The 14,997-nt window shown below is 55.2% G+C and overlaps 1 protein-coding gene across 1 annotated transcript; it reads right to left on the bottom strand.

Moving 5' to 3' along the window:
- Positions 1–576: 576 nt before the first annotated feature.
- Positions 577–13,665, bottom strand: ANKK1 (ankyrin repeat and kinase domain containing 1; the record flags this gene model as incomplete). Its single annotated transcript, XM_081100221.1, has 8 exons — positions 577–1,880; positions 2,539–2,575; positions 3,385–3,503; positions 4,161–4,316; positions 4,926–4,975; positions 5,196–5,347; positions 7,944–8,238; positions 13,484–13,665. The coding sequence occupies 8 exons, from the start codon at positions 13,663–13,665 to the stop codon at positions 577–579; spliced, it is 2,295 nt and encodes a 764-aa protein (XP_080956347.1).
- Positions 13,666–14,997: the final 1,332 nt, after the last annotated feature.

Raw genomic sequence — 14,997 nt, forward strand, 5'->3', positions numbered from 1 at the left:
CCCTTGTGGGAAGTGGAGCACCACCTTCCTTCCCTCCAAGAGGGACCAGGCCACGGCGAAGGTGTGGTCAGTGCAGCAGCAGGGCGGCTGGCCGGTACATGATGAGCAGAATGTCTTCTGGACTTTCAGCTCCCGCCCTTGTACGAAGTGCAGGTGTCTGGATCTCCTGGCCCCACCCAGGTAAGGGGCCAAGTTACACAGACCTGAGCTGGGGGAGCACTTCTGTCTCCTCTGTGCCTTTGTCCTCAGAGTGGGTTCATGAGATGCAAAGGGCCCTGTGAGCCCAGGGGCAGCTGGCTAACGGTGGCAGGAGTCTTGGGAATGAGAAGGGAATTCACTTTGGGGGCTCGAGTCCAGGTACAGGAGGAGGAGGCTGGGTCTGCTGGACTCGCACTTGGGGGAGGTGTTGAAGGACCTCTCCAAGCCAGGGCCCCTCCCTGGCTGCAACCTCAGCGTGCCTCTTCCTGTCCCTCCATCATGCAGGGGACTAGGTGGCAAGTTCAGGGAAGGGGCCCTGCCAGAAGCCCAGTGCACTTCACCAACCCCTCGTCCTCATGGTGAGGAGAGCCCAGGTGTCTATACTTCGGTCTGGTCTCTAGGCTCAGCACTGCCCACAACGGCCAGCGAAGGCTCCTTGCCCTCCAGGAAGGTGGTGACGCTCTGCTTTTGGCTCCGGAGGGCCAGCTGCAGGGGTGTGCAGCCCTCCCCAGCCTGGACATCCATCTGGGCACCAGCTTTGACCAGCACTTTGAGGATAGCCATGTTGCCCTTCAGGGCGGCTAGGTGGGCAGGAGTCCAGCCTCCCTTGCTGCGGGCATGGACGTCTGCGTGGTGCTCCAGGAGATGGATGACGCTCAGGAAGCTGCCCCTCTGCACCGCCAGGTGGAGGGGTGTCCAGCCTGACTGCTCGGCAGCATTGGGGTCAGACCCGCATCGCAGCAGCGCTGCCACTACCTCCTCCTCCCCATGGCGGGCAGCCAGGTGCAGGGGGGTCCAGTTCATGCTGCCGGGAGCCCCTAAGTCTGCATGGCTCTCAGCCAGCAGATGGATGATCTCCAGGTGGCCCTTGTAGGCTGCTAGATGCAGGGGTGTCCAGCCCTGCTGGGTCGTCAGCTCGAGGCTGGCCCCATGCCTGAGCAGCATCTTGCAGATAAGGTACCTGCCCCTGGCGGCTGCGGTGTGCAGTGGGCTGTAGCCATCCCGGTCAAGGGCATCAGGGGCCGCCCCATTCTTCAGCAGGTGTTGGATGGCCCTCACTTTGCCTCGCTCCACGGCCAGGTGCAGTGGTGTCCGCAGGTTTCTCTGCTGAGCATCTAACTCAGCCCCCTGGCCTGTCAGCAGCTTGACCAGGGTGACATGGCCAAAGTAGGCGGCCACGTGGAGAGGGGTCTTGCCCTCGGCCTCCCGCAGGTTGGGGTCAGCTTGACGGGAGACCAGAAGTCGCGCCACATTTTCAAAGTTGTTCTGTGCAGCCAGGTGGAATGGGGTCCACCCCTCATGCTCTTGGGCATCCACGCGGGCCCCGTGGTCCAGGAGCAGGCGGGCGGTTCGGTCGTCCCCATTCTGGGCTGTGAAGTGCAGCGGAGTCCAGCCGTCCTCATCGGCCAGGTTGGCGTCGGCCCCGTGGTCCAGGAGCAGGGCGCACAGCTCAGGCTGCTGGTCCTGGGCGGCAATGAGCAGGGGCGTGTAGCCGCAGGCCGTTTGGCAGTCCACGTCGACCTCATGGGCCAGCAGCAGCCTCACCTGCTCCACGCTGCCCTGCGCCACCAGGAAGTGGAGGGGGGTGACCTTGTTCTCGTAGATGCGCAGCTCCTCATCGCTGGGGACCAGGCTCTCACTGTCCGAGAGCTGCAGGACCCGCTTCAAGTCGCCTCCTAAGTCTGCTGGGAGAGAGGTGGGGTTGAAAAGAACCTTGACCTGCCCAGAGGTCATCTCAGCCACCCTTCTGCCTCCTGAAGTACCTCCCGGGGGGAGAGGGGGGCAGCGGCTAGAGAAGCAGCTTTCCTGACACCCAGGTCTCTGCAGTTCTTCCCCTGAGAACGGGCGGCAAGGCCTGAGTGCAAATCCTGACCCACGGCTCAGCATCACGTGCCCTGAGCCAACTCTGACCCTGAGCCTCCAGGTCCTGATCCTTGAAGGGGACACAAACAACACCCACCTCATATTACCATTGTGAAGACAGATTGCCCTCCCCACCACTCCCCAGCATCCCAAGATTCTGATTTCGTTAGTCTAGGTCAGTGGTCGGCAAACTGCGGCTCGCGAGCCACATGCGGCTCTTTGGCCCCTTGAGTGTGGCCACGAAGTTTCAATCGCACTGTACGTGCGCGCCCGCACGTGGTATTTTGTGGAAGAGCCACACTCAGGGGTCGCAGTTTGCCGACCACTGGTCTAGATGGCCCAGGCATTGGTGTTTTTTTTTTTCATTCTCTAATTCCTGGGGGGTGGGGGTGAGAGGGGGCCTGGGAGGCTGGGGAAATGGTGTGGTTTTCTCTTCCCCGCGAATTCTCTGGCTCCCGATGTGCATTCTGGACTCACCGCTGTCTGTGAGCTCCTGGCTGACCTCCTCACTGACCTGGGGAGGGAGAACCAGAGACCCAGGGTGGATCAGCAGGGCCGTTCTGGTCCATGCCGTCCGCCACTCCTTCCCTCTCCCCAGTACTGTCCTTCAGGGGTAGGACTCACATCCCCCAGGTGCTCAGAGACCCCCCTCCTAGCCACTCCCACCACCACCTGTGTCTAAAGGAAAACCTGATCAGGGAGACTGCTAGAAAAAGGTGCCCCAGGGCCTTGACTTCCCCTTGGGCCACATGGCAAGCAGGGTGGCTGTGTGGGTTCAGCCGGGAGCCTACACCAGTGGTCGGCAAACTCATTAGTCAACAGAGCCAAATATCAACAGTACGACGATTGAAATTTCTTTTGAGAGCCAAATTTTTTAAACTTAAACTATATAGGTAGGTACATTGTTATTAACTTAATTAGGGTACTCCTAAGGCTTAGGAAGAGCCACACTCAAGGGTTCCAAAGGGCCGCATGTGGCTCACGAGCCGCAGTTTGCTGACCACTGGCCTACACCAACCGTGGCTGGCTCGCAAGTCAGGGAATGGACAGGAGAACAGTGATGGTGCCGATGTCCAGGGTGGGGAAGCCTGGGCGAGCTGAGGTCTCCCCCTGCAGGGCAGGCCTCTGCTTCATCCCACACATTTGAGAGAGGCCACGCCCACCACTAGCCCTAGAGAACCTTGGCATACTTAGGGAAACGGGACCCCTGGCACAATGAGGGCTGGGTCCCCACTTCCCCTTCAGCCAGGCGGCCTTGTGAGGGCCACACCTGTACACCACCCCCATTGCCTGCCACAGACCACGCCCAGCCACCACACCCACCTCCCGGGGCCAGCGGAGAGACGGCTTGCAGGACACCTTCCTGGCCAGGGCCTCGCTCTCGGGGTCTGTCACAGGGCTCTGGAGCAGCGACAGCAGCAGGTCCGTCTCAACGGTGATGTCTGCTTCACCAGAGAGAGAGAGAAAGGAAGGAAGCCACAGGCAGACTAGCAGTCCTCCGCCACTGTGGATACGCTACGCTTCCTGTGCCCCCGCCCCCACCTCTGTTCCTGGGCTCACACACATCACACATGTGCACCCGGAAGCAGGAAAGATCGGTCCCAGCCTCGCTCAGCGGGGCCACGTGGCAGGTCACTGACCTCTGAGAGTCAGTCCTTCTTCACAGATGAAGGGAGGACTAGGTGAACTCTAAGTGCTCACACTCACGCCTAGGTGCATGTTTGCTCAGTGAGCTCCTGGTCTGGGCACATTTACAATGGCGACAGTAAGTAGTACCCGGAGAACTCAGAAGCAGCAGAGCCAGGCCCAGCTGCCTTCCCGCAATAAGGGCTTCTAAGCACCTCCCACAGGCTCAGGGCAACTCCCAGAGGTCAGACCCCCCGCCCCCCCCACCCCTTGCCCCCTCGCCCCCGCGCACCTGCCCCAGTGCCCAGCTGCCCTGAACCCCAACCCCTTCCCAGCACTGCATGCTGCCCAGAGCCCCCAGGCCTCTCTGCAGAACCCTCAGAGTGGCCTGGGGCTCCACTTCCTCTCCTGACCCCTCCCACCCCAGCCCCGCCCTACTCCCCATTCCCTGGGCAGGCCAGGCAGGTGAGAACCTGAAAAGCAGGGTCTCTTCTTGGGGTCCTGGTCCCAACAGCGCTTCATCAGGTCCACCATCTGCTGGGCCTCCCCTGGCCACTCATCAGAGACAGACTGTAGGGAGGGCCTCATGCCCGTAGCCACTCCGATGATGATGTTCATCATATTGAGGCCTGCGAGAGGAGCCCAGGAAGTGTGGGTGCTAGAAGGCAGGGCGCTGGGGGGGAGGGTGGGCAGAGGGGCTGGGCAGGAGGGGGGCTCTGAGGATCCCCACAGGGTGGTGCACCCAGCAGGGCCCCTATGAATGCATGGGGAGTAAACAGCTGGATTGCAGGTCCACTTTAGGTTCTAAGTCTCTGGTCCAACCTCAGCCACCTCCCAACCCAAGACCAGACATGACCCCACCCTATTGACCTTTGCTGTCCAAAGATAGCAAGGCTGACCAATAGGCCTAATGGTGAACTTCACTTTCAGCTCCACTGGGTTATCCCAGTTTCCTGACAGTCTGTTTCCCTGACATTCTCGGCAGCAGGGTGGGAGTGGGAGGTGCAGGGAGGAGCACAGGAATGAGAGCAAAAAGCCTGGCCTGGGCTGACCTTCACCCCACCTTTCACTGTAAGGTGAGCTCTGGAAAGTAGGGGAGGAAGGAAGGTGGGTATGGATGGGAATCCCTGAAGAGTTCCCCACAACACAAACCTGCCCTGGCCTTGTCCCCATGAACCCTCAGCCCTCCCACAACCCCTGCCAGGACCCCATCTGAGGGTCCCACTGCCGTCTGCTACCTGAGTATGGTTTCTTTTGAGTGAGGACGTCCCAGATGACAATCCCGAAGCTGCAGATGGGGAAAGTGTTCCTGGTCAGGGGGCCCCATGGGCCACACAATCCCAGGCAAATCCTCTCCATCCAGAGTCTCTCTCCATGCCTCCCCCTCCCATGGGGGCAGGGAAGGCAGACCTCATCCCTGCCCTACCCTGTCCTTTGGGCCCTGGGTCCAGGCAAGGCTTTGACAAGCTACTTCCTGGGTATGGAGATGGGGCCAGCCCCCCTCTCACCTGTACACATCGTATTTGGGTCCTGGGGCCATGTTCCTCTGCAGGAACATCTCAGGGGGCATGTAGCTGAGGGTGCCCCGCAGAGCCGACCTCTCGATGTACTGCATCCGGGTTGACTGTTCCATCCATTTAGACAAGCCAAAGTCCGAAATCTGGGAGGAAGCCCGGGGTGAGGACGGGGGCAACAGTCTTGCCTTCATAGAACTGTTTCTCTCCCCTTCCCAGCCCAGCTCTCCCACAGTGATCTGGAGGACCTTATCTTTTCAGAGCCCATTTCCTCATCTATAAGCCTGAAATAATGAGTCCTTAACTCACAGTGCTATTATGAACATTAAATGAGTACATAAGCCAAAAGCACTTCGAGCAATGCCTGGCATAGAACGTACTTGGGAGGTGTTGCCTTCATCCAGAGGGACTATGGACAAAGTTGCTCGTTGGTGAGCTTCTGTCCATCCCATCTCCACAGGTCCCGAAGCATTTACACCACAGATATATATGCACCCCCTCTTTACTTCCATCCATTAATTCATTCATATGCTGAGTGAGCAGTCACTGAGTGCCAGTTCGGCTGGGTACTGAGGTTGAGGCAGCAGATAGAAAAGATGAGAACCCTCACACCCACTCCTGTCCCAAGTGGTTATTCAGGAAGGGGTATAGTCACTAATGAAGCAGTGTCACATATCCTATATAATAAAGAGCTAATATGCAAATGGCCATCACACCCTTGCACCCTAGTGCAGGAACTGCTCAGACATTCAACGCTGGGGAGAGAGGAATGGGGACCAGCCAGGCACAAAGGAGCTCATGAGAGAGGAAAGGGGACCAGCCAGGCACAAAGGAGTTCATGAGAGAGGAATGGGGACCAGCCAGGCACAAAGGAGCTCATGAGAGAGGAAAGGGGACCAGCCAGGCGCAAAGGAGTTCATGAGAGAGGAATGGGGACCAGCCAGGCACAAAGGAGCTCATGAGAGAGGAATGGGGACCAGCCAGGCACAAAGGAGCTCATGAGAGAGGAATGGGGACCAGCCAGGCACAAAGGAGCTCATGAGAGAGGAATGGGGACCGGCCAGGCACAAAGGAGCTCATGAGAGAGGAAAGGGGACCAGCCAGGCACAAAGGAGCTCATGAGAGAGGAATGGGGACCAGCCAGGCACAAAGGAGTTCATGAGAGAGGAATGGGGACCGGCCAGGCACAAAGGAGCTCATGAGAGAGGAAAGGGGACCAGCCAGGCACAAAGGAGCTCATGAGAGAGGAATGGGGACCAGCCAGGCACAAAGGAGCTCATGAGAGAGGAAAGGGGATCAGCCAGGCTGTGGTCCGGGAGAAGGACAAGCCATTTGCCTGGTGGTTCTGGGTGCCAGCACCTGCAGCCCGGGAGAGGGACAAGCCACCTGCCTCAAGGTCCCTGGTGCCTGCGGCTGCAGCCCAGGTGAAGCCACCCGCCCATGGTCTCCTGTGGCTGCGGCTAGCCTAGGTGAAGCCAGCCCGGGTCCTGGGTGCCTGCGGCAAGCCAGAGGGAGGGAAGGCCAGGTCCGGGTGCCTGCGACTGGCCAGAGGAGGGAATCATGGGTCCCGGGTGCAGGGCAAGGCAGAGGTGGTTAGGGGCGATCCGGCCAGCAGTGGAGCAGTTAGGGATGATCAGGCTGGTAGGGGAGCAGTTAGGGGCAATCAGGCAGGCAGGCAGAGGTGGTTAGGGGTGATCAGGCAGGCAGAGGTGGTTAGGGGCAATCAGGCAGGCAGGCAGAAGGGTTAGGGGTGATCAGGCAGGCAGGCAGGCAGGTGAGCTGTTAGGAGCCAGCTGTCCCGGATTGCAAGGGGCAGTTGGACATCCCCCGAGGGGTCCCAGATTGGAGAGGGTGCAGGCCTGGCTGAGGGACCCCCCCCCCACACACATGAATTTCATGCACCAGGCCTCTAGTATTATATAGTTACAATGGGAATTAGCAATATGAAGAGACAGAGGTGTAATAAGGGTATTTTACAGGGGCCTGCAGGGTGGATCAGGGAAAACCTCCCTGAGGAAGTGATGTTTAAGCTGAGAACAGAAAGATGACTAGCCCTTTGTTAGATAAAGGGGGCAGGGGGAGGAGGAAAGAGAGGGGAGTGCTGTTCCTGACAATGGGAACAGAACATACAAAAGTCCTGGGGCAGGCCTAGCTGGTTTGGCTCAGTGGATGGAGCATCAATCTGTGGACTAAAGAGTCTCAGGTTCAATTCTGGTCAAGGGCACATGCCCAGGTTGCAGGTTCAATCCCCAGTGGGGAGTGTGCAGGAGGCAGCTGATCAATGATTCTCTCTCATCATTGATGTTTCTATCTCTCTCTCCCTCTTCCTTGCTCTCTGAAATTAATAAAACTATATTTTTTAAAAAGTCCTGGGGCAGAAAAAGAGTGGCATATTTTAGGAACTGAAAGAAAATGGCCATCATAACCTTTTATAGGGGCATCTCATTTACACACATCCCCACCTGAAGCAAAGCATGGGAAGGACAGAGATTTTTCTTCCCACATCGGAAATGGGAGACTGAGGTCCAAAGAGGGTTGTTGCAGGCGTGAAGCTGGTCCCCGGCTTCACGCACCTGTTCCACTGCTCACCCAACTGGTTTAGGTGTGATTGCTGCCTTCAGTATTCACCCATGAAGGAAACTGCTTAAAGCTCTTGACAGGCCAGTCAGACAGGTAGATAATCCTGCCCACCGGGAGGAGACTCCAAAGTTAAAGGGGGCAGAGGCTGACCAGGGCAATTACCTTGACGTGCATGCTGCCGTCCAGGAGGATATTGCCTGGCTTCAGGTCCAGGTGGAGCAGAGGTGGCTTGATGCTGTGGAGGAAGTTCATGGCCAGGCTGGTCTCATGGATGATGCGGAATTTGAGCTGCCAGGAGATGCTGTGGGTGCACAGCATCTTCTCCAGGGAGCCGTTGGCCATGAACTCCATCACAATGCCCAGGGGCTGCTTGCACACCCCGTAGATGGACACGATGTGCTGAAACTTGACCTTCTCCATTTTGGTTGCTTCTTCAATGAGGCAATTCACATCAGAGCTGTGGAGGGGGATGGAGTGAGAGGTGAAAGGAGGTGACTACCCGTTACAAGAACAACTAGCAGAGTTGGAACCACAGGGAAGTTGCACACAACCTAGGCTTGATGCCAGCCCGTGCAGACCCAGAGGAGGCTTGGGAGCTCATGAGGTGGAATAGGAGGAAGGAGAGACCTGGAAGGATGGCTAGGAGGACACACGGGTTAGGCTCTAGATGGCCAGCAGGAAAAAAGACAGGAAGTAAAGGAGTTTGCAAGGTAGCCCTGGCCAGTGTTGCTCAGTAATTACAGCACCAGAATGCGCACCGAAGGGTTGTGGATTCGACTCCCGCTCAAGGGCACCTACCTGGGTTACAGGTTTGATCCCCAGCCCTGGCCGTGTCTCTCTAGCATGGATGTTTCTCACTTTCTCTTTCCCCTTTCTCTCCCCTTCCCTCCCTCCCTTACACCCTCTCTAAAAATCAATGAAAAAAATATCCTCAGGTGAGGATTAACAACAACAAAAAAGCCTGCCATTAATTCTGGCCTTTTGTCTATATCTCCCCCAGTAGATTGCAAGCCCCTGGAGGACCAATATTATGCCTCCTGCTTCCATTTTAAAATGTTTTTATTGCCATTTTGATTATGAAAGTAATACATACACCCTGTAGAAAATCTAGATAATACAGAGAGTTATAAAGAAAAAAGTTAAATTGTTAGTATTCTAACCTTCCAAATTTGGCCTCTGTCAATACTTTAGTATATTCTTTTACAACACATTTCCAAGGCCTCTGTCTCCCTCCCCCCTTTCACTCCTTCCTCCTCTTTCTCCCATTCCGCCACATGGTGTGGGCTGGTTCTCGTAGCCTGAGCACTTCCCTACATTGTTATTCTCTCTGCAGCCACTGAAGCAAGAACTTCAATGGCTGCATGGTATCCCATGTTAGGAGAAACTGTAATATGATGCGTGTAGGTGCTCCCCAGAGCACATTACCATGCACAGCACAATATATCTTTGTTGAATCTAACAGAAGTCAAGACATAAGGGAAGGCCTTAGAAAACAAGCATTTGCAAACCCTGTCGCTCTTTTCACTGAATGTGTCCACAGAGCAGTGAACATGCAAATTGCTACGAATTGTTTGGGAATTGCAGGATGAGGATTAGGGAGAAATGACATTTTGGTTGCTTCTTCAACGAGACAATTCACATCAGAGCTGTGGCGTATTTGCAGAGCTGTGTTGGCACTGCAGTCAGAAGCTGCTGGCAATGTGCTCACGGGGTCCCTGAGGGAAGCCAGCCAAACACTTCTGAACTCCAGGAAGAGGCACCTGCTCTTCCTCGAATGTGGGCTGGCTGGCCAGTCCCGGTTCTCCCGTTCTCCTCTCCACTTCCCTGTGGTTCCAGAGAGCTCCCCGTCACCTCTGTGATATTTTTACCTGTCAATCCTTGCGTCCTCTGAGTTCACAGGAACTGAGACATCTGTCATGAAGTGGGAAAAAGCAAGGGATCCGAGGGCACTGTGCCCTGATTCAAACCCCAGGTTCACCACTTGCTCTCTGCATGCCCTGGGCAGGCAAGCTCTGCACATCAGTGTCTGGACTGTGAACTGGAACAGCGGGAATTGCATAATTCCCCTGGACACCGGACTTCTTGAAAGCCTTGGCCCTGCCTGTGGTCTTGCTCTTTTCCTTATCTCCCACCGGCCTCTTTCATCTGGTTTCTGGTCTCAGGACTTCACTGAACAGCTGTTGCTATGGTTACCAATGACCCCACATTGGAATCTAGACTATGAACAATGTTCAGTTATCTGTTTATGGGTCAGATCTCTCAATCTCTTTTTCTCAAAATGTTAACTTACTTCAGCTGTGTGCCAACATTCTGCAGGATTTCTGCCTCTTGTTCTGGTCTCCTCTTCCTACTTCTGGATCATTACACCCAGTCCCAGGCCCTCTCCCTTCTTCTTCTCACTCTGTACTCTCCCTCTAGGCCCAGCCCCAGTCCCTCTCCCTTCTTCTTCTCACTCTGTATTCTGTCTCTAGGCAATCTTAGCATCTCCAATTGAGTATTTGACACTTACCATGACCAGAGCTGAACTCTTGCTCCTCCCTCATCTCAGTGAATGGGGCCTCCACCTCCTAGTCCTCAATGTCTTGGTGTCATTCTTGAATCCTCTCTTTCTTTCCTTCCCACACCAGTCCCTCAGCACATCCTGTCAGCTCTACGTTTAAAATATAGCAAGAATCTGATAATTTCTCACGACCTCTACCCCCTGGCATCCTGGCCCAAGTCTCCTAACTGGCCTCTCTGCTTCTCTCCCTTACCCTCCACCATCTATTCTCAACTCAGCAGCTAGAGTGATATTTTCAAAATGGCAGTCGGAGCATGTCACTACTCTGCTCAGGACCTTCCAGGGGCCTCTTCTCAACAACAGTAAAAGCTAAAGTTCTTAAAATAGCCTACAAAGCCCCACATGATCGGCCCCCAAACACAGATCCCTGATCCCTTTTCCTGTTAATCACTCCCTTCCTGACTCTGCTCTTGCTGCTCCTCCATTATGTCAAGCATCTTCCTACTTTAGGACCTTTGCACTTGCTGTTCCCTCTGCCTAGAATACCTCTCCTTAACATGGCTTGCTCCTTCTTTGCTTCAAATCTCTACTCAAATAGTACCTAATTAGTAAGGGTTTCAAGTCTATATAAAATAGCAACCCTACCCCAACTGTGGCAATCCTTATCCCCCATACACAGATGGCCAACAAATTAATATTCCTAGATTAAATGTTTTCTTGGAAGATCAGATTACTCAACTCTCCTTAGGTATTTTAAACAAGATAATATCAGGTGGCTATAAGCGCCATAGATCAAATTATTTATTGATTTACTTGTTCACTTATTTATTATCTTCCTCCATTAGAATATAAACTCCACGAAGGGAGAGATTTTGGTTTCTTCACTCAATACTTAGCATGAATGAATGTCATCCATGACCTGGCTTCAATTACACTTAACAAATGACTCACACATGTTAATATCGTTAGCTCAGACCTCTACTCTGAAGGCTACCAGATGACTCTTCTTGACATGTACAAAACAGAACTCATGCTCTTCCTCTCCAAACCTGGGCCTCTTTTCATGTTTCCCTTGTTTACTGTCAACAATACAGTCCAACAAATACTACTGAACACCAACTATGTGCCAGGCACTGGGGAGAGAGTGGGGAACAGGACAGACACAGACTCTCTCTCCCAGAATAGACATTCTAGTGGACCCTTGTTCCTTTGGGCAAGCCAGACATCAAGTTAACCTTCACACTCCCTTCCTCGTTGTGACCCCTATGGCCAACCCGGCACCACCTTGAGCAGATTTTTACCTCCTAAATATTGCATACTCTCTCCCTTTCACTCAATCACAACACAGCAGTGTTTATTTTGGCAGCGGAGGGACAGACAAGGCCCAGGCGTGCTATTGTTGGTCTCATTGTCTGAACAATGAGAACAGTGTCCTAACTGGACCAGCATCCACTCTAACTTTCCAATCCACTCTCCACACTGCAATCCTGATCAATTCCTCCCGGTCACCACCAACCCCACCTGATTGCAAAGCCTTCAGAGCTCTCCACTGCTCCCTCTCAACTCCAGCCACTTTTCCACCCTTTACTCAATATTCCCCTCCTGCCATGGGCCCTTTGGACACTTTGTTGCTTCTTCCTGGAAAGTTTTCTCCTCTTCACCTACTTACTCATCCTCATCCTTCACATATCAGCTCAAGTGTAACCTCCTCAGGAAAGCCTTTTTCTGATCTCAGTCAAGCGCTATTAATAAGCTCTCATAGAACCATACATCTCTCTTTCCTTGTTATACTTCTCACAGCAGCACACACTTAGTTTACATGTCGGTTAACTGATTAATGTCTTTGTCCCTCCAGGCTGTTCTCTAGGAGAACTGGGCTGTATCTGTTGTATTCATCATTATACCATAGGGTCTAGCACAGTGCCTGACATATAGTAGGGCAATAAGCATTCACCAAGAGGATGAATGAATGAGGAGATGAAAGGAGGATCCAGTGAAGTAATACAGGTAAAACTCCTAGGATAGTACTCCATGCTTGGCAGGCATTAAGTACCATCAAATCCCTCACCCCGTTCCACCCAGGGAGTTCCTGGGACTTAGGAGGAAAGTGGGAGAAGCTATTGTCAGTGTCTAACAATGCAGTCTGCCAATGCCATCTGTTCCCTTTTGTTCTTCACTTCAAAGGCTGTAGATGGTTTGGACAAATCCTGGAATAATCTATCTCTACCCCAAAGCAACAGGCGGGTGTTAAGGGGGAAAGTGGGTGAGTCTGGAGCTATCTCACTTGAAGCAGGTGGGGGTCTGGGAATTAGGAAGGGACGGGCTTGAATGTGTGGGACTTGAGGCTGTGTCTTGGGAGCTGGTACAGAGAACAGGACAAAGAGCATCCAAATACCATGCCAACAAGAGTGCTCCCTCCCAGGCCCTCTAGTTGAAGGCCCAGGAGCCATGGGAGAAAGACATGGGTTTCATGCTCAAACTTCGCATCCGAGCGTCTCTTTCATGGCTGTACAGGGGACAAGTGCGCAGCCAGGACTAGCAAATCAGGTGGGAATGAGACTGGAGCCCATCTCAGGAGAAGGCAGATATGGTGGAAACAGTGGGAAGAGGTGCAGGTGGTGGGGGGGGGGGGGGCGGGGGAAAGCCTGAGACAAAGGTGAGGACAGACATGGCAGCATTCCAGGCTGACCTCCCAGCAGGGCCTGTGAGAGCCAGCAAGTGGCCTGGGCGGGGTTGCCATCCCCCAGGCCTCCTCTATCCTGCACTCCTGGGCAGGGCCAGGACGGCCATGGGAGAGGACTGCTTCCCTAGGTCACTGAGCATCACAGAGCCGGGCAGGGCACAGCCTCCCAGCCAGCCCAGCCCTGCCGCCCTGAGGTGCTGAGGGTGGTAGGAGGGTGGCGGAGGGCCACCGAGAGCAGCCCTCGCCACCCTGACACCCAGAAGGAAGAAGGTGCCAGGAAGAAGGAGGCAGGACCAGTTTGGAGGGTAATTCCTGTTGCCCTGCGACCTCTGGATTCCACCAGCAGGTGTGGTGCCAGCTGCATGCAGTCACAGGACAAACGCGTGCTGAGCCTGGGGAACCTGGCCGCTGGCTGGAGTTTAGAAAGGTCGAGGGGACAATCCCATCTCACCCCGATGGCCCCTGCCGGAGCCCCTGCCCTCAGTTTCTCCTCCCAAAAGAGAGGGGGGCGACAGGTACCTGGTGGCGTCTGGCAGGAGGCAAGGGGAGCACTTGATGGCGAACTGGGTCCGCCAGCGCCTGTGCTGCGCCTGGAACACCTGGCCGAAAGCCCCGCCGGCCACCCGGCGCCAGTCGCCCTCGAAGTCGTCGCGGGTGAAGACGGCGAGGCTGCCCAGCCGCTGCTCCACGTCCAGGGCCATGGGGCCGGCGCGCCGCACTCCGCAGGCCTGGCTCCCGCCGCGCACTCGGTGGGTCGGAGGCTGGGACCGGGAGGAGAGCCGCCTCCCTCCTTCCGCACGCACAAGGAGGAGCCAGCCTGTCTGCGAAGGCGGGGAAAACCCAGACCTGAGCCCTGTGCCCCAGGCAGCGGTGACCTGGGCCTGGGAAGAGGGTATGTCCCTCTGAGCAACCCCAAGAGACCCCCTGTAGCCAGCACCAGCACTCTTCCCCAGGCTCCGCCTGTGAGCCCCCTGTCCACCCCCACCCGCTCCGTGAGCTAGGGGGACGCTGGAAGGGGAGGGGTCCTGAAGTTGGGAGCAGGGGTCTGGCAGATAAGCTGGCCCCGTTTGATTCAGATCCAGCTCTAAGGGCAACTCATACTGAGGGATTATGAGGGTTCAGGACTGTGCCAGGGGTCCCCATTTCTGAGTGTGGATGCTTGGCCCCCCCCCACCCCCCCAGCAAGTACGGAGTAAAAAAGTTACAATGGGGATTTTTCTGTTCTGAATCTGTGGGCCCCACTGGCTTAATGCTTCCTTTGCTGTTGCTGGGTTTCATTTGTTTGTTAACCGGAGTTGATGAGTTAAAGATCACCAAGAAGGGGTCACCAAGAGCAGTGGGGTGAGAGGCAGGGTGCCTGTCTGCAGGGAGCTCCCCCAGCCGGCCCTGCTATCAACCCCAACCTCAGAGGGGTGGGTGCCTGGTCTGGGGTTGACCATGAGGGAGGTGGACTCCTTGGCCCAGGTAGTGGGGCTGGCTGGTTGCCTGGGACCAGGATGAGGCTCAGGGAACAGCGGGAGCACGACTCCTGCCCTACTCCCAGGTCACAGAGTGGGTGTGCTGGCGGCTTCCATGCCACCTCCAGGATGAATGCTGACAAGGAGAGTCAGGACCAAAGATTGGCCCAGAGACCGTTGTCGAGGGGACCGATGTGGCCACTATTGAGCATTAACTTGGTCCCGGAATCAGTAGCTAACTTGCCTATGGTGCAGGCTTTACAGATGTGACCTCCCTGTTTACAGACGTGGGAACTGGGCTTGAAAACAGCAAGTAGTGCATGGCCACGTACTAGAAAGTGGTAGTTGAGTTTCAAACCCAGGCTTGTTTGGTTCCAATAGAAAGAGTTAGGCATAGGGAGCAAGGGGTAGCCTTTTAAGAATGGGGGTGGGGTGGGGGGCTAGAATCATGCTCCCTGAAAGAGGCTGGAGGTGATAGAGCCTGAATCTGGAGCAGGAGCCATGCCCTACACAATATCAGAGGGAGGCCCCCCAGCTTGCTTTGGCTACAGCAAGGCAGGGCACTTACTGCTCCTC

Source organism: Myotis nattereri, assembly GCF_964212035.1.
Source record: "Myotis nattereri genome assembly, chromosome: 9".
Lineage (NCBI taxonomy): Eukaryota > Metazoa > Chordata > Mammalia > Chiroptera > Vespertilionidae > Myotis > Myotis nattereri.